Source organism: Dermacentor silvarum, chromosome 2 (assembly GCF_013339745.2).
Source record: "Dermacentor silvarum isolate Dsil-2018 chromosome 2, BIME_Dsil_1.4, whole genome shotgun sequence".
NCBI classification, from domain to species: Eukaryota; Metazoa; Arthropoda; class Arachnida; order Ixodida; family Ixodidae; genus Dermacentor; species Dermacentor silvarum.
The window spans coordinates 244,647,248-244,666,486 of NC_051155.1; the positions used below are offsets into that span (position 1 = coordinate 244,647,248).

General features: G+C 49.7%; 2 protein-coding genes across 4 annotated transcripts in view; both read right to left on the reverse strand.

Annotated features, from left to right (window-relative positions):
- Positions 1 to 19,239, reverse strand: part of LOC119443020 (neurofilament medium polypeptide-like) — a 180,524-nt gene that overhangs the window by 85,818 nt on the left and 75,467 nt on the right. Inside the window, exon 1 of one of the 3 annotated variants that reach the window (XM_049662520.1) lies at positions 6,335 to 7,649. The exons of 1 other annotated variant lie outside the window; for it this stretch is intronic. The gene's annotated coding sequence lies outside the window, so the exon portion shown is untranslated. Of the gene's footprint in view, positions 1 to 2,702; positions 3,302 to 6,334; positions 7,650 to 19,239 lie in introns of those variants that run through there. One more of the 3 variants, XM_049662522.1, reaches the window with a different exon arrangement.
- On the reverse strand, positions 16,205 to 17,622 carry LOC119443021 (akirin-2). Its single transcript, XM_037708137.2, has one exon. The coding sequence runs from the start codon at positions 17,049 to 17,051 to the stop codon at positions 16,530 to 16,532; it is 522 nt and encodes a 173-aa protein (XP_037564065.1). The 5' UTR covers positions 17,052 to 17,622; the 3' UTR covers positions 16,205 to 16,529.

The window sequence follows — 19,239 nt, forward strand, 5'->3', positions numbered from 1 at the left end:
ACGATCTGATGATGAGGCACGTCGTACTGGGGGACACCGGAATAATTTACACCACTTGCGGTCTAAATAATGGGGGTATGATGAGATGGGGGTATCAGCCATTGCTGACCATGATTATTCTTGTTCACGGGCAGGACACAAAATATGCCGACCACCGAGAGGTTAAAAAAAAAAAAATATGGAGTTTTACGTGCCAAAGCCACAATCTGATTATGAGGCACGCCGTAGTGGGGGACTCCGGAAATTTGGACGACCTGGGGTTCTTCAACGTGCACCTAAATCTAAGTACACGGGTGTTTTCTGCATTTCGCCCCCATCGAAATGCGGCCGTCGTGGCCGGGATTTGATCCCGCGACCTCGTGCTTAGCAGCCCAACACCATAGCCACTAAGCAACCACGGCGGGTAGAAAAAATAGAGAAGAAAAAAGAAAGCCGCGTAGCCTGGATTCAAACTGTGGACCTACAGATTACCCGCCGCGGTGGCTTAGGGGGTTGTGGTGCTGCGCTGCTAAGCGCGAGGTCACGGGATCGAATCCAGGCCGCGGCGGCCGCATTTCGGTGGGGGCGAAATGCAAAAGCGCCCGTGTCTCGTGCATTGGGGGCCCGTTAAAGATCCCCTGGTGGTCAAAATTAATCCGGAGTCCCCCACTACGGCGTGCCTCATAATCAACTCGTGGATCTGGCACGTAAAACCCCAGAACCCAATTGAAACCTACAGATTGCCAGTGAGAAGCGTTACCACCCAGCTGACACAACCTCAGAGAACACAACCATGCTACTGCACCTAAAGGTCGCAGTAGCGCCTAGCTGTTCTGATTGCTTGACGCCACGCTCTTGAGTGCTTCAGTATATAAGTCAGCACCAAGGTGAAACAATTTAGGCGAAGCTAGCAGTAAGATGGGTGAAAGAGAGGAAGGCGAGCAGGGGACAAAGTAAATGTGTCTTTCGACTTTACGACCGGGGCGCGCCATCTCTACAAATAATGCCGCGTTCTTATCGGTAGAAGATTGCTCCGCGTGCACCTGTGAATGTTTAGCCAACCGATACTGCATCAAATAGCGCAAGACTTACTGCGCATAATATTGCGCCGGCCAGAGAGAACATGCGCCTGAAGAACTGTGGTTTGCTGACTATTGGCAGCTGATCTATAAAACAACACCGAGCTGAAACAACTTAAACGAAGCCAGTGGTAAGAAGCGAAAGGCATTTGTAGGAAATGAATGAAAAAGCTACGTCTTTCCACTTCACCACCGGGGACGCTATGTACACCCGTGAGCAAACGTATACGGACCAGGGATTGCGCGATAAAGCCAATTTTCTTCAAGTGCCCGAGAATGCAACGTGAAATTGAGGACTGCAATCCGAACTCGGCATTGCGAATTTTCCAGTGTACTCGTCAATTTCAGTTTAACCATGCCAATTACGAAGAAATTCAGTTTTTTCGGCAACCCTGTGGTCCGTATACTTTTGCTCACGGGTGTACGTGAAGTAGCAGGTTGACAACATCCATCGCATACTGTGACCATATGACATGCTCGAACAATGACTTGGCGCAAATCGCTGGTAAATAGGCGTTCATGGCTTTTTACGTGCTTGAAATGTTGAAGTGCCCAGGCACCCTTAATTTCTGCAAGGTGTAAGTTTCGCACAAAACACCCTTTTACACTGAAGTTTATGAAAGCGTGCAAGAACACTATTTCGACATCGAATCCACTCTCGAGAGTGTAATTTCCCTGAGTGTGAGTATTTTCCGCTCCTGGTCTGAACTATCGCGTTGCTTTACAAAGTTACGCACGCTACGCTCATATGCACTGAGCAGGGGTCAGTGAACACACGGAAAGGCCAATTTCGTTTAGGGCTTGCAAGTTCCGAACTATCCGAACCAGGTCAGTACGTCAGAAATATGTACTGAGGCCTAGATGAAAAAAATAATAATAATAAGTTGAACAAACTAGCAGAACTACTACAAAAAGAGATACTAAATTATTCGTACCATCGTTGTAATCATGGTCACGAATGATCTCATTGTGAGGCAGACCCGTTCATAAAAGTAGTTCAATTTGTCAAGCCTCACCGAACACACACGCATGACTTTCACCACTAGAGCATAAGTTATAAGGTCGCCGCACAGCGCTTGTGAAGTATTGAAAAACAGATGTCAAATAAAAGAGAAAAAGAAAACAATCTTTAATAAAAAAAGGGGGGTGGCGCATATAAAGGGATCGCAAGGGCATTTCGATTTCAGTCACCTTGCACAAGAACTGAGCATTACAAGGACCCATCGAGCGCAATTCCTCGCGCGACTTCATCGAACTGAAAGAACGACCCCGTTTTGTTGCAAGACCGTATTAAACTTCACCCGTTCTCATCGTAAAGTCGATTACTGACTGCTTTTGTCGAGCGTGTCCTGCAGATCGAAATAAGCTACGTGGGCACACAATGCTCTGCACGAACTTCGTCCCAAACACGAGCTCCTTGGGACGTTCTTTCATTGCGTACGCTTCGTCGCTCTATACATGTTCGCACGCAACCGGACTTCCATTGGCCGGGTGCATATAAACTAAGCTATATGGCGACGAAAGAGAACGCTCATAAATATAGCAGAGAAAAGAAAATTGATAAATAGGAGACCCAAATTCGAGCGTCCCGCACATAGAACGACCACAGATTGACGCACGCGACAACAGCTACCGTCGGCTCACCTCAAAAGAAGATAGAGTCGGTGTCGTGCGCCTCACGCGGAGTCGCTGGCGAAATCCATTTTCTCACGCAACCCACGAGAGCGTCGACCAAGTGGGCGCCAACGCGACGGCACGAATGGCGCTGCCGCGAACAATCCACCCGACAGCTGGCACCCACGATCACACATGCGACGACATACACGACACGGCCACTTGCCACGGTACTACCGCGCGGTCGTCAATGCACCGAAGCAAGAAGTCACGGAACACATAGTACCGACAATCACGATGCCAGCATTGGTTCGCACGCACACGCACTGGAGCCCAGCGTTGACAAAACCGAAAGGAAGATCGTCTGCTCGAGGCAGAAGTGGAGTTTTCGTCTGCAAAGTGCCGGCAGCAGACGACGCACAGGGACGCGCGGACACTGCACGCACACGCGCGAACATCCGCTCGGGCGGTACTGAAAAGCCCGCACTGCTCAGCTCGCCTCCTAATTGTGTCGGATCCGAGGGATTAGGTAAGAGGAGAGGCGCACGAAGAAGGAGCGGGAGCAAGAAAATTCGAACGGTTCTATCCGATCCGGTCGCGCGCGCGCCCCGACTTTCTCCGAGAGCACTACTTTCTCTCAGGTGCTCGTGGCCCTCCTTTCCTTTCCTTACGTCAGTGAACGCGCTCTCTGAACTTGGGGACCGTGTGAACCCTCTCCTTAGCTTCTCTTTCTCTCCCCTCAGTCTCTGCTGCCCTCTGATATTGCAGTCCTCCTCCTCTCTACGTGTCCTCTTCTCCCAATCCAACGCGCCCTTCTTTCCGGTTTCGATGGCAAACATCTGTTAGCCGATTGGCAAGTTTTCCACGCTCATCGGTAGATTCTGCCGCGGGGACGACCTCTTTCAGCGCGACACGGATCACAGAGTGTCATCGCGCAGACGATCGTCTAGCTTCCACAGTTACGCGACAGCCCGAAAAGACCAGCAGTGGCAAAGGGCGATCTCATAGCGTACGGAGAATGATTATCAAGATGAGGAAGAAAACAGCAACAGAGGTCCTCGCACAACACACGCACATTAAATAAGTAGGAACGAGAAGCAAACACGCAGGAACGATGCGCGAACGCCGAAATTGCACACGCCCAACTGAAAAGATGGTTTTAAGTATATACTGCTGATACCATACAACTTTGTAATAGCTTCGCAAAAAGTTGATGCAGTAACAAGTCGAGACAGCAAAACAGGTGTAATTAAGATGACATTCCTAGTTTAGGCACGATGACGCAGAAAATAAAACTTCATTGAACAAGAGGGACACAGCGAGAAGTAATTACGGAGCAGTTTCCTTAGTTTTATCTTTTCGAAATGCCGAAAGCCAGTTTTAAGTCGTAAACCGCCACAATGCATGTGAATAAGCTCACGCGTAGTTGCAGCCCCGTTAATACGGGCATGCTTGAACCAGCTTCTCCTGCATACTGTGTGCGCCCCAAGAAATGAAAAACAAATAAACAAAACAATTTACGAGCACTTTTCGGACAACAAATGGAAACGCGGTCCAGTAACACTTCCAAGGGTGCCTGGGCTTTCCCTGAGCAAGCACCGGGGGAAAATGCGCAGGAGCGGTTGCTTAAGCTACGTTTTAACCTGATCTACAAAAACGACGCCTACGAAAGAAAAAACAAAAACAAAATAAACAAGAGGAACACAAGAGGACTGGCTTCAAAATCGAATGAACGACGCCTATATATGCATTCGGGCCAAGGGGACAGCTGTAGGTATCGAGGAATCACGTACGCAGGCGACGACAATATATTCAAGAATTTTTCCCGTCTGCCCAGTGAATGTTTGTTCGCCAGTCAGCGAGCTTTGCCGTGAAAAAAAAAAAAAAAACAGTGAAATAATAATAAAAGAAATCACCATAAGATCTGTTAACGCTATAGTGACTTCTGTCTGCGTGACCTGCAGTTATACACACAGAACGAGCGGCTGCATCGCCTACAAGATTGAATATGATGCACGTTAAATATCACCCCCAAAACAGCTCGAGAATAGCAGGTCTCCATCTATAGAGGCGTCAACATCTACCTACATTTGTTTTTTAAATATGTGGAACGGGTACGTCAGCAGCTGCAGTGTATGCTTCGTGTAAATGTGTCCAATTTTTTCGTGGGCGGCAGCCGAAGTAACTTACAGTCCCGACAGCGCCGAAGTCTTGAGATTTCTGTATCGCCGGACTGCTGCTCCACTGCGAGACTATAACGTGTCGCGTTACGCATAAGTGTACACACGCAGCGCAAGAAGCCGAGCCAAACATTTATTGCAGAAAATTGGTAGTATGTGCGTAATATGTAAAGCATATCCGTACTCGTGAGCACGATTATTAACAGGGTTAATAGCTCCAATTCCTTCGCTTCGCTTCTTGTCACGTTTCCGCTCCTCAGCTCAGCGACAGCAGTGCGGTTCGACCCAAGCAATGTGACCTGCCGTAATGAATGCACTATATCGTCATGACTATGGAGCTGATACACGCGCCAGAGGTGTCGGTAATTGCGGGATCTCCGTGAGTACGGGTCAGCAATATTGCCACATTGGTGTCATGTGCCGCAATTTCGCGACTCCCGCCCAGCCAGAATCGCGCACTGCTGACGATGTTCAGTTGCTCGCTGTTTACTTTGCAGTTACTTAGCTCTCTGCAGTCACACAACAAAAGCTGTTCTATACAGAACGCTGTTTCTTTCGCCCACAAACGTGACAGTTATTGTCTTTTCACATTCTTTCTCTAAGACCGTTCTCTTGAACTACGAGGAGTATTCGTTAGTAAAAGAGAGGAAGGACCTGTGACATTAAAGGAACGGTCGCCAACCGAATCCGCAAGCGTGGTAATTTGAATTTCATCAGTTCTGAACGTGTGGAACGTTCCCTCGCTTTTCTCAAACGAGGAACTTCGCCACAAAACTTACGAAAACTGTATCAAAAATGCTCCAGAACTTCTGAAAGAGTCTTCTCGCATTTACGGGCCCCATTCACACACGCAAACCTCTTATGCGGTCAAAAGTGCGCCCCAAATAATGTGCACCCTTTCATGCGACCACAGCGTTCGTGACGACCTTAGTGACAAAGATGCAGAAAAGGCCATGGACCCGATTTGTGGCGATAGAATAGATACGAACTTTCATGCAGTCTCGCGCGCATACTGCATAACACCAGATGTTAGCGGTTTTCTGGTATGTCGGTTCATCTGGTATGTCGGTTCATATTTGTTCGAGGATATGCGTGCGATCGTTATTAATCAGTAGGGAAGCGGCAAGCGCCTAGCGGACTTCTGACATATCGCCCACGCATCGGGTAGAAATGTGTCACCATCGAGAAACAATGTTTCTGACGACGGCTGTTTTCGACAAGACAGACCGCACTGAAAGCAATGGCGTCGCCCGACAGAACATTTTCACGGCTGCTTCGCGAAGTTAAAAAAAGAAATGAAACATTAAAAAAAGGAAAAAAAAAAAAAAAACGCTGACAGCCGGCGCTCACGGGCAGAAACAGTGCGGGCGACCGCGGCGGAAACGGAGACAGGCGCCGCACACTTTGTTGGCGAGGATAATCAGCGGGCAATTTTCTGGGCAAGGAGGCGCGGGCGGCGGACAAACATTAAAAGGTGCTTACCCGTTCTGCCGGAGGTTATGCTTGGAGGCCGACCGCATTACGGTTGCTTTGAATTTCGACGCAATCAGACCTCGATCCTTTCCGGACAGTCGAAAGGGGTGAGGGCGGCGGTTTCGGTTGGGCGCCAAATCCAGCGGCCGCCGGTGGAAAAACGCCGGTGTCCCTCGTTGGCGCGAAAGACGTTGACGCCGCCGCGCCTGCAGCCGCCGCGCTGGGAGCGGTGCCAGCGGTCTGTCAAACCACAACAGTAGCCGCCGCTGCCACGTGCCGCTTCTCGGCGCTGTCTTATTCTTTCCTTCGTGCGGGAGCGATGACAACCTACGCGCACTGATGCGTGTTCATCGACCAATCACTGGCCGGGGTCCGTCGTATACGTAAATTAGACCGTTCTTCCGGGGAGTTAAGACAGCACACGTGCAAAGGCGAAAGGAGTTGGTCCGTCAATCTTATAACTTCGCCGCCTCACTCGATGACAGCGGAACCCTCCAGATGCTTAACCTCAGGTGCTACTCGTGTACTGACGTCTTCGTTTCTAAGTACGCAGGATAGTCGTCGTAACCTGGCACCGGAGCTAGCGTCGGGCCAAAACACACACTTGCAGTCACCACTCGTCCACACGGCAGACCCAGGCAACGGATCAAGCGCCTTTGACGAGCGCACGTCCAACCTACAGGTCGCGGACGGCGTTGGTCATTGGCCTCTCCAGTGGCAGTGTCCGTTCCTCGGGTTTGCGGCACGCGAGCAGTGTCGTTGCTAACGGTTAGAACTTCCACTGAATCCAGGTTCTCGGAGCACAGTCGTGGCTGGCGATTAGATGTCAAAAGCTAGTGTCGTCAGGCTGTGTTCGGACGCGCACGTTCATCGACTGGCACTCACACACGCAGGCACACACACTGGGAAGAGTCGAGCTAAGAGGGGGTGCAGACGTTCAGTCCCACTAGCGGTCCGGCAGCGCGTCGCTGCAACCTTTCACGATGCACTCTCGAGTGCCGGTGTGCTTGGGGGCCGCGCACGAAGTTCGCTCGCTGCAGGCGACCGGTCCGGTGCGCGGCAAAGGCGTCAGCGTGGCCGGCGGCGCGTGCACGACCGGCAATGAGGGGACTTTCATTCGCCGCCGAGATGGAATGGAAAAAACGCGCCGGGGGCAAGGGGGGGGGGGGGGGGGGGGTCCACTTTTTCCCTCCCCTATTTTTGCAACACTCTCCCGGCCGCCGCCGCACTGGGTTCAGCGGCTGCGCGCGTCGGAGGAGGACCGACTTTCTCGAGTTCACCTATTTTCGCTGGTCGTTCCCCTTCGCTCACCGGCCACGCGTGTGTGTACGCTCGCCGGCCCTTTTCTTTTTTCACGGGAACGGCATCTTTCGCACACACAGCCTGCCATACGCGGTCGGTTGTTCGGCTGAAACGCGTTGGCTTGGAAACATGTGTCGACAGACAACCATCAGCCTAACCCGTGAAAAAGCTTCCTACCTGCAGTATAGCGTGGCCATTGGTTTGTTCAACAGGTTTTAACTTTTTATTTGTTTCTTTTTTTTCCCGTTAAAGCGCGGTCCTTTTCATCACGCTGTAGTGCGGCATGGCAATGTGTAACAGTAAGAACCTTAATGTGGTTACGCGTCCTGACATTCTGCACAATCTATTGGTAACACGTGAGAAACACACAAGTGGTTAGCTGAAGAAATTAAGTATCGTTGTCAGCTCCGAGCAAACAGAAGCTCAAAGAAGCTGCAACAAAGCTCTATTTTCTCGCTTCCTCAGCATGCAGCTAAGTTTATTGAGAAGCATCCTACGCACTTACGAATCCGGCTTGTGCGATTGCGGACATCTCAATTCCAGCCTGAGCGCTCAGGCTGAGATGAAAGTCCGTTACCGTGGCTTCCATGCATATAGAAAACGTCTCTGAGCAGCCGTATTTAGACAAATTCTTTTTTCGGGTCTTCTCGCTAGGACCACGTTGCACAGACAGAGATTCACGTAGCGTGGCAAAGCACCAACAACTTCTAGGTGGTGTGGGTGTCTTCACTAAGCGAGTACATTGGGTACACTGGCGCGATGGTCGGCTCTTGGCTAATGTGGAGTTATAAGGTGGCCACAGCTTGATCTCTGACAGCAGGAAAGACAGACACGTTCGTCTCAGTGTATCACCGAAAGACCTCGGATGAGTGCTCGGACGGACGGACAAAGACAACAACACAGAACAAACGCGGAAATTTTGTCATTTCCTTATGGTTCCCATATGTGCGTGCAGTCAGTGCAGTACGGGCCCGATTTGCAAGAGTAAATTCGGAATCACGTGGCTTGCTGGCACCAGGTCCCATATTTTCGTCTTTCTCAGTTCACTATTTTATGCTGCCAAGTGATGACGCATCTTGTCCGAATGTTGTTTTGTGCTTGTTTCTTACGGTAAGCATGTTTGATATTAGCTGATATTACTGGCCTTCTCGAGCTATCGACCCAAGCTATGTATGCACATCCCTAGTATACAAAAGCAACAGCCAGTAACACCCGACCCCTCCTTTCTACAGTTTTTGACCTACATTTCTGCATCAGCCAGCAATATTCTCATCGTTTTGCTGTACTTGAGGGTGTTCTTCAGCCGTACGACTATACTATATGTCTTAAATAAAATTTACATAAACTGCATGTTCCGTCATGTGATGAAGATTTGCGGTTTAAGAAGTGCGGGAGTTCTGATACTTTCCAAGTACGCGCATTTACAGTTGAATAGCCTTTGTGTAGTCGCCCCCCCCCCCCCCCTTTTTATTTTTTTCAATACAGCTACCTAATAATAACGAAAACAACTGGAGACAGTGTACGCTTATGATATCGGTCTATCTCACAGGCTTGAGGGTTGGATATGCAAATAGGCGTCGATGGTAATTCTGTAGTAATTCTGAGCTCAGTAGTATGACTTAAATGACAGTATTAACAAACGGGCAAATTGTATTGTACGTGTGATCAAGAGACTGTAAGACAGTGAAATGATACAATTTCATTTAAACATTGTGCTTCACATGCTTGCCACACAAGGTGCTTCCCACCACTGCTGAAGCCATACGTTAGAACTCCTAATGCCATTGCAATGATGTCACAGGCTGCAACGACACGACAACAACAAAGATGAAAAAGCATTACCGCACTATAAAAACTCATTGGGGCCAATAATTTCGCTCGTCTATAACTGCAGTTTTTTAATGCGAAGTATTCTTTGCCTCGTTCGTACCAGGCACTCTTCGGTAGGCTTATGTCTCGTCTTGGGTCTCTTCAATAAAAGGAATTTTACTTGTCCTATGGTAGGATTGAACCAGGGCGCATAGCCAAAACAGCCTGATTATATACCCGTTAGGCCACATACGCATGCGTACATCTCTCGTGATGTTGATGATGATTTATTGGTACCCCCTTTGAAACCGGGCGGTGAGAAATAGTCCCCTAGCCTGCTTGATTTAATCAGGTATCATTGCTACACCTGCTTGATTCAATCAGGTATAGGCGCCAATTCCTACTAGCGCATCGAGTCGATTGGCGCATGCGTCACGTCCTGCACATAGCAGCAATGTGCTTAACAAAGCGAGGGCATGTACGCGCGTGCCAGTTTCAATTAGACCTCAGGCACATGAATGGAAAGCGCGAAGGAATGCTAGTATCATCAATGTCATTCACGTGCGTCACATCGCATAGGAACAGGTTGTTTATGAAAGCGACAGTTCAAGACCAGGCCCCATCCTTCGCTCATTGCAGCTATCGCTTTGAGACGTTATGTGACATTGTACCACCTTCGGGACCATCCCAGCGCGTAACGGAAGAGCTTGTAACGTTTCTTCAGCGGAATGCAATAAGTCAGTCATGCCGCCTCCTTCATAGTCACCTTCCTGTTGTCGGTATACACACAATGACTCGCTTTCATCATCATCAGCCTATATTTATGTCCACTGCAGGACGATGGCCCCTCCCTGTGATCTCCAAAAACTCCTGTCTTGCGCTAGCTGATTCCAACTTGTGCCTGCAAATTTCCTAACTTCATCACCCCACCTATTCTGCCGTCTGGCTCGCCTTACCCAAACATATATTGGTCCATCTGTTAACGCTTGGCAGAACACCTAACGGTTCTGGATAGTCAGCTACCGGCAAAATGCTTCGCTTCACACTATTGATTCCCGCATAAACTTATTCCCACAACCTATAGTGCAAGGCATCTGCACATTTTTTTACGTAACCCAAGCCTAAATGAGTAAAAGTTGTCCTTGTATGTTAACAGTAACACACCTGGACGGTTCTAATTCTGTTCATGGGAGACACAAGGCTACCTGAACACGACTTCTTCGTGGTGAAGTGTTCATAATATCCTACAGGCAATAGATAGGGAGCGAGAGATTTATTATAAGAGAAGAGCTGAGAGGTCGGCATGAACTACTATGTTCCAGCCTGCAACTCATGGTTGGGAAAGGGGAAAATGGTAACAAAAGGAGGAGTAGAAAACGAAGACGACGATGATAATGTGGAAAGAAAAGGCTTGAATTTAAAAAAATCAGCAGGCAATCAGCTGCTGCACGAAATAACTTATTCATAAAATCGTATAAAAACAACAGGGGAATAAAAAGCTGCTTGGGTGCTTGCGCCTGCGATTTGTGCTCGTTGGTGTTGTGAAGTTGTGACGTCAACGTATACGACCTTTGAGTGCAATGGTACGGAAAGCTGGCGGCAGTCCCTCGTTCATAATTCCTGCCTGAACGAATAATGTACTCACGAAAAGAAAAGCTTAGTGAGCGCATATGTCGCGAGTTACTATAAGATTAGCCAAAACGACGAAGAAGCAGAGAAGGCCGCGTGCATATATGAAAGAAGAGCAGTAACTTGGCGTGGATTTACAAAAATGACTAGAGGGAATTCTGACGCTGAGATGGGAACGATGGTATATGCACATGGATTTGTCCAATCTTTGCGCTTCTGGCTCCGAACCTTCTTGTGACGATGTTATTTTATGACGCTTTAAATTTCTAAATTTTCAAGCACTCATATAGTTTTCTAAATACATTAAAGCAAATAATTGACATGCACACGCGTGATCGTTGCGAATAGTTAGTTGCACTTATAACGCAATATGTTGTTGAAAACCATCACTTCACGCTCACAAAGCCGTTTGAAGCCAGACGGACGAGGCTTAATCAAATCCATGTTATTATTATTATTATTATTATTATTATTATTATTATTATTATTATTATTATTATTATTATTATTATTATTATTATGCTGGCTGATCTGTCATACTTGCAACACCCGTAGACACATTAGAGCGCCAAAGTTCCGTCTAGCAATTTTTCTAGGAAACTGTATGTAAGTCAGATGGCGACAAGTTAGTCCACGTCTGAGAAACAGAGAGAAGAACAGTATTGACAAAAAGTAAAGGGCGAGAATGTATAGAAGCTTAGCGGCAGCCATCGAAGCGTGGGCAATCCCCACTCGTGGCTACGTGCCATGTGTTGAGGGTGATAACAACTACAACTACTTCTGTCGCTGCACGCTATAAGCCATTGTTTTATTGCGATAGCAATTATATGGACACTTCAACCGGATTTCTGCCGTCGGCGTCGCCGTCGCCGTGAGGTTCCGTAATGATAAAATCTTCGCCACGCGCCGTATGCAAGAGCGGAAGCGTGCGGGGACGCGCGCTATCACGGAGAGCGAACGCACTCAATCTCCCACGCGCAAGCAAGGAAGCGGGAAGCCAGCGCCGGAGGGAGCGGGAGGGGGGGTGGGGGGGGGGGGGGGCGCACTTCTACTCTGCCAACAACCGCGCTCGTCGCTCGCCCGCACCGTCTCTTATCTCCACACGGCTCTGACCTTTCTATGCGCTGTGCATTCGCCGCTCAGTTTCCGTTGAAGCGATAGACCGCACGTACCTTCGCCCGCTGCGGCGTATGCGCTTGCTGCCAGCGTTTTGACAGTCGTTGTCTGCAGTCATTCAGTGTGATCTATTCATGTTTGTTTGTGCGCGCTCACACCACGCTTGTTCATTCAGTTAGTAATAGTCGGGCCACATTTTCCAACGCACGCTACACATGCAATGCTGCCCGGATCGGCAGTGCAGCGCTACAGGTGTGTCCCTTCGCACGCGCTGCCCACGGGAAGCGCTTCTCATCAACACCACCCTTTCACACGCGCCTTCTCGTGGTCATCGAGTCTCTCTTCATGTCGGTCTACTTACGCCGCAGCACACCTGCTTACTTAATCAGCTCAGGTTTACTACAATTCATATTGCTACCAAAGCCGCTCACCTTACTTCGTATGACATTGCTGTGTTATCGCATTGATTGGACTCAGTGACAAATTGTGACTCTGCACTGTGTTACGTAGGATGGAACGTTCACACTAAGCAACACGAGAACGCCTTCGCAGATTGCGTGACAGTGACCGCAGAAACAGTTCTGTTTTGTGTGCGTGTGTGATTTTCTTTTCTTTCCTTCCTTTTTTTTATTCTTTATTTTTACTTATTTTTCTCTCCCTCGCCTTTCGCATCCCTTTACCCTTCCCTCGGTACAGGGTAGCCAACCGGAGATAACCTCTGGTTAACCTCCCTGTCTTTCGTTTACCTTTTTCTCTCTCTCTCTCATTGCTTCGCCCTTGGGCGAAACTGTGACATTTTTTAAGTCGTGTGACTGTACTACACAGCAACGCCTTCCGACTGTGTAGCAGCGACAGCCAACCCCCGTTTTGGTTCGATCGGCGACTTTGGCGTTCCGCTTCTGAGCGCGAGGTCGCGGGTTCGATCCCGGCCGCATTCCGATCGGGCGGAATGCAAGAACACTACTACTACGACTACTAAATTATAGCGTGCATTGCGTGCCCGTTACAGATTTCCAGAAGGTCGAAGTTTATCTGGAGCAGCACTGCATCATGGCCTAGCGCTCATAACCGACTGTGCAATTTGGAGGCGTTAAACTCTACACAGGAGTCTGTACAGGAGTACGTTAATCTAGGTCAATTACTGACAGGGGATCCTGATCGTGAGAATGAAATTCACAGAAGATTAAAATTGGGTTGGAGTGCATACGGCAGGCATTGCCAAATCCCGACTGGGAGCTTACCACTGTCGTTTAAAAGAAATGTGTACAATCATTGCATTCTACCGGTGCTAACATACGGGGCAGAAACTTGGAGGTTAACAAAGAAGCACGAGAACAAGTTAAGGACCGCACAAAGAGCGATGGAACGAAAAATGTTATGTCTATCGTTAAGGGATAGGAAGAGAGCGGTGTGGATCAGAGAGCAAACGGGGATAGCCGATATTCTAGTTGACATTAAGAGGAAAAAATGGAGCTGGGCAGGCCATGTAATGCGTAGGATGGATAACCGGTGGACCATTAGGGTTACATAATGGATACCAATAGAAGGGAAGCGCAGTCGAGGAGGGCAGAAAACTAGGTGGGGTGATAAAGTTGGGAAATTTGCAGGGGCAAGTTGGAATCAGCTAGCGCATGGACAGGGGTAATTGGAGATCGCAGGGAGAGGCCTTCTTCCTGCAGTGGACATAAAATAGAGGCTGATGGCGATGATGATGAAACTTCTCTCTCTCTCTCTCTCTCTCTCTCTCTATATATATATATATATATATATATATATATATATATATATATATATTTAACCGAATAGCTTCGCCCGTTTTCGTGGTTGGCAGTCGGTCTATCCCTGCCGGTGCAAAAGTGCCGATACAAAGGGCACGTGCTGTCATGCCAGACAGCTGCGGCGTGTGAAGGTTTACACATCTAAATTTTTTTGTTTAATTCTGTGGTCGGTGGTAGCGATGTGTCGCGTTTCTCCGCCGCCTGGTCTGACGGTTGCAGGCGCCGGCGCGTTCGATCGTCGCCGAAGTGCACTGCGCGCGTCTGCGACTGGTATAGGAGTTTCTGACCACCGCGGAGTAAATGAACGGAGACGAAAGCGCAGGCGAGCAGCCGTTGTCGTGCCACCGTTGTCTGGGTTCCCTTGTCGTCGTGCCGTCTTCTTGGTCACGCTGCCGTCGCACCGTCAATCCACCGTCGTCACGTGTCGTCACATTCCATCGTCGTCTTCGCGCCAACATCACGTTCTCATGCCATCTACCAAAACATGTATAGACGATAATCTGTGCCACCATGGATCGTCAAACAACCTTATCGAGGGCATCAGTATACTCGGAAAGTATTGTTAGCGCACCCCATTGATTTGTGCGGCACGCATGCGGAAGATTCCTGTAACATATTCGCTCACTCTGACAATCACATTGTGCGCGTGCAAAGTACATCTGATAGAGAGATCGTCTTCGGTGGTTTCGGCGTCAATCTTTTTTTTTTTCTTATCCGTGGCCTTTGCTGCTTGTTGCTGGAGTACTACACCAAGGCCTTCGAAGTGTTGCATCGCGAGAGCCGCAGTAGCGCAACATAAGGCCGCCAAGGCTCGCCGCGATCAGGCCGTCGGCAGGCAGAGCCGGCCCCTTCGATCACATATGGCTATCAGAGCGTATACGCGTCGGAAGAAAAGGCCAGTAAATCATGCAGGTGGTTGGCTCCGTTTGACTTATCCCGATTTCCTCGCCGCATTCTCTGTTTTCCAGCGCGACCGCGTGAGGCTTGGCAGGGACGCCGGCGACGCTATAGCGCGGGAGGCGGGAAAACAATGAACGCCTCGTGACCTAGTGAACGCAGCGAGAAAAAGAAAAAGCAACGACGGCAAAGAAAGGCACAGCGTCTCTCGCCTGCGCTTAAACCCGGCAAGACTAGAAAGTGAAAGGACGTTGCTACCGTTTTGCTGTTTATTCCGCAGCAGGCGCTGCACGCACGAAGCTCGGCCGCGCTCTCGCTGCAATTACCGCCGCTTTCCCTGAGCGCGTCGACAGAGAAAAGTGCGCGTGCTGTTCTGCCGACGCCACATGCGCCGTGAGAGCGCTGCAGAGGCTCGCCGCAATGTCATGGCGGTACGGGGGCGGTCTGCATACCGCGTTTCCCCTCGTGCATCCAGCGTGTTCGAGCAGACTTGCCTTCATGCGTATATCTCCCTCCCTTACCCGGAAGAAGAAAGAAAAGGATGGGGGGTTCTATGTGAGCGCCTGCAGCCCCACCTGGCTTTTGTTCCACCTTTTCTTACGCAGCCGGCCTGTCGAAATACTACTAAATGCGAGAAGGCGCGAACGTCGTCACGACCGCTATCTTGGTTCCGTAAGAACCAGTCGTTGCAAAAGCAATTTAGACTTTATAGGTTCCACACCGTCGGTGCAAGCTAAGGTGCAACTGCATGCTAAGGTTCCAACTGATAAGGTGCATTGCACTCCCAAAGTGAACAGCCGCGCTGCCTGGACACCGCGGACGCCTTCACTTTAAGTTGGATCGAACCGCCGCTATTTCGCTATTTCAATAAGCATCTTTCAATTCTCTTTGTGATCCTGACTGCAGCTTTAAGCATCGCCCTCACAAAGTCGTTATGCACGTACACCCAAGACTAGTCCGGCAGCATGCTTGCCAAATAGAACTTGCTCCATACTCAAAACGCGGTGCGTCTGTGGTAGATACGAGACATTCAGGTTCTCGTATCGGGTTTATGCATGTTTCGTATAACACAACGCCCTCATTTCATACTACTGGAGACACGCATTCAGAAGAAATTTTTTGTCTGGCAGTCAATTGAAAAATAACCTACAGGTAAGTAAGAAGTCTTTGTCTTTGACAGAACTAGGAACCCTTTGCGACGCGAGCACACAGACTCAGGAACGCATCCCACAAGAAACGTCATGCTGACGTCTGCCGCATCGCCCTAAAACAGCAGCACATTTGTCGGTATATTCCACTATGTCAAACACTGAATGCGAGTTGTACGGCGAAAAATGAGCCAGCCGGCTACGCCCTGCTAGAGCTTTTAATGACAAACAGCGTTGCTTACAAAGAAGGTGCAGCATACGTTACAGGGACAAAGCTGACGCAAAGATGACATGGGAGTCGCGAAATGAAATCTTCACAGTACTGCATCACTTGCGTGCGCTAGCCTTATCTACAGTTCAACCGGCTGATGAGACAACGCGCTGCAGTTTTTCAATGAGATGCCAAAACGACGATTCAACGCGCACTCGACGATGAGCGCCGGTGCTGTCGAGGCCATGATGCTCTTCCACGCCCACTTACTCTTGCTGCCACTCGATCTGTCTTACGCCATGGTGCGGCTATCGCTAAGACAGGTAGCTCGGCGTAACCTCTTCGAAGCGCCTCTGGACCTGGTCGTGCGTGAACTTGACGAACGCGTCGTACTGTTCGGCGAGCTTCGCCGACAGAACGTCGTCGTAGATCTCGCAGAGCTGCCTCTCTCTCTCGCTGACCATGCGCTCGACGATCAGGCCCACCTGGCGGAACGTGAAGACAGGCTGGTCCGGCCTTGCGCCCTGCGGCGGCAGCGTACAGAGCACGGCTGGACTGTCGTCTGGCGGGCCCTGCTGCACGAACAGCTGCCTGCGTCGCTGTAGCCGCGACATCTCGTCGCGGATGTTGGCTTCGATCTCGTCGGACGTCACCCTCGGCGTCGCGTTGACGAAGGGCGACGAGCGTGCCTGGTGCGGCCTGGTTGGAGCAGTATGACGTGGCGCTGGTGGCGCGGCGACCGACGCTGGTGCGAAGAACCTTCGTCGCTTCGCTGGTTTTCCGTTGGGGCTGAGCGGGTCCCAGCTGTTCGCTCGCTTGAGCGTTGCGCAGGCCATCTTCGCAGTGATCAGCCACGGGCTAGGAGCTTCTTTTACGGTTAGCGGCTTGCGAGGCGGCGGCTCTTGGTGAGGCCGCTCGAACTCCTGCACTCGTAAGGTGTAGCAGCTGCCGGCTGAGAAGTACCACGAACAGGCGCGCTCTCTTCCCTGGAGCACACCGGGAGACGGGACGTGGACAGACTCACGTCGGCTCCTGCAGGAGATTTTCAACGGACAGAGGCGCACATACCTCGCGCACCTAACGGTTTATGCAGGCTCGTCGTCTTCGTCGGTTAGAACGGCCAGCACGTCGTCGTCTTCGACCCGCGCGTAGTACATCGAAAATACGATTCACATTCACGAGAGTTTAGTAACTCGACGTAGCTCCCCGCGTTGCGCACGCGTTATTTCACCTTTACGTTATCCTGTCAGCGTACACTGAAAGAAAGTAAAAAATTACCCACTAGGCCCTGCTAAGTGTTCTACACAAAAAGTTGTAATGGAATAAAGAACCACGAAGTAGTCGAACGCTAGCGAAACGCGAGCGCTCGGCGTCTTTTACTTTCTTATCACGTGCTCTCGATACAGAGCCGCGAGGTGGCGCGCCTACAGACGCCAAATTATATTTTTGTTTCCAGCAGCAGCCAGTCCTCTCGGTTCTACTATTTTCCCGTTTTAGATTGCAACAAACAAAAAATAAAAATAAGCTGCATGCACGGCTATTTCATTCTTTTACTTTTCGCGCTTATTCGCGACAACTTAATTTGAAAGATATCGCACAAACTGTGATCAGCAGATGCCCTGTCGTTCAGAACGCGACCGGACGGTTGCCGAATCGCCGATGTCGGCTCGCGTGAACGCTCCGCCAGCGTCGCAGATATAAATTTCTTACTGAATCGTGCGTGCATGTAGCGGAAAGACGGCGGAATCAGCTGTATTTCAGGACGCGCTCCGGCCTTGTGTGCCCCCGCGCCACGCTCTAAAATGAGCAGTCAAGCGCCAGTTGACGTGACTCAGAGGCTCAAATAAGTTGTTTGTTTGCTTGTTTCTTCTCAATGAGAAGTTGTCCTAACTTGAACTCGAGTGGCTGACTGGGCTAGTTGGTAATCCATAATGAGCTTGTACAACGCGAGAGGCAACACGGGGACGAAAACGAGACGGGAGATTGCTTGTCCCGTGTTGCATACTGCGCTGTACACGTTCATTAAGCTCGGGCTCGGGCTCCGTGCACTCCAGGGATAACCGGCCTCTATGCCTAAGCGAATGTCGAGGGGCGTCGCGGGGTTAGGGGACCAGGATTTGTTGCGCGGTTCAGACGGCTGCACCAACACAGAACTCGCTCACACATAACGCCCAGTGCAGAATGCCTGAATTCCCCCAGCGAAGGCGTACTGCGCATGCTCCTGGAACCCCGCTGGCCTATTCTCCACCTCGGATAATTCAGTAACAATAATCTTAGTCCGTATCCTGGAAATATGAATGCACCTTAAAGGACGTCACTGTGTCAAAGTGTTTTATAGCCTATAGGCATACGACCTGGAACCGCATCGGCCATGAATTCTGAAACATGAGTTAGCATGAGTTTTCAAGCTCATGTCAAGCACCGCGCAACAAAGAACGCACGTATGCCGGGTGACAAAAAACGCATTTCCTAGGAATGCGTTCGGGAACGCATTCCAATGAATGCGTTTCAGAACGCATCCCTTGGAAATGATTATCTGCGTTAAAGCGATTGGCATTCAAGTGGCGGTGCATATTTAATTTGGTGATGGGAAATTCATTATTGGCAGATATTTTAATGAGTATGTCTATGCTATGTAATTGTGGAGTGTAAGTTGTCTGTTCGAGCACATACACAATGGTACATACCCAGTGATCCAAGTTGTCTACTAGGTCATACAGCAGCCAGCAGCAACTTAACCATTCGGGCACATACCCATGACAGACAGACAGATACAAAGTTGATGAAGCTGTCCAAGAGTGCTAATCGCATTAAATGTCACTACGTACTTAATTAATTAGAGCGCGCAATACGTATACGAAATGGATTTAATATAAATCGCAGTGTACCGAAAGATTGCTATACATCCTTTCACAAGACAGTTATTCGTCGTCTGAAAGGTGCCTAACATGTACTGAAGCAGAACTGAAACTTGTGCTAGTTCGTATAAATTAATCGCGGTGTATTAACTGGGCACCAAGCCTA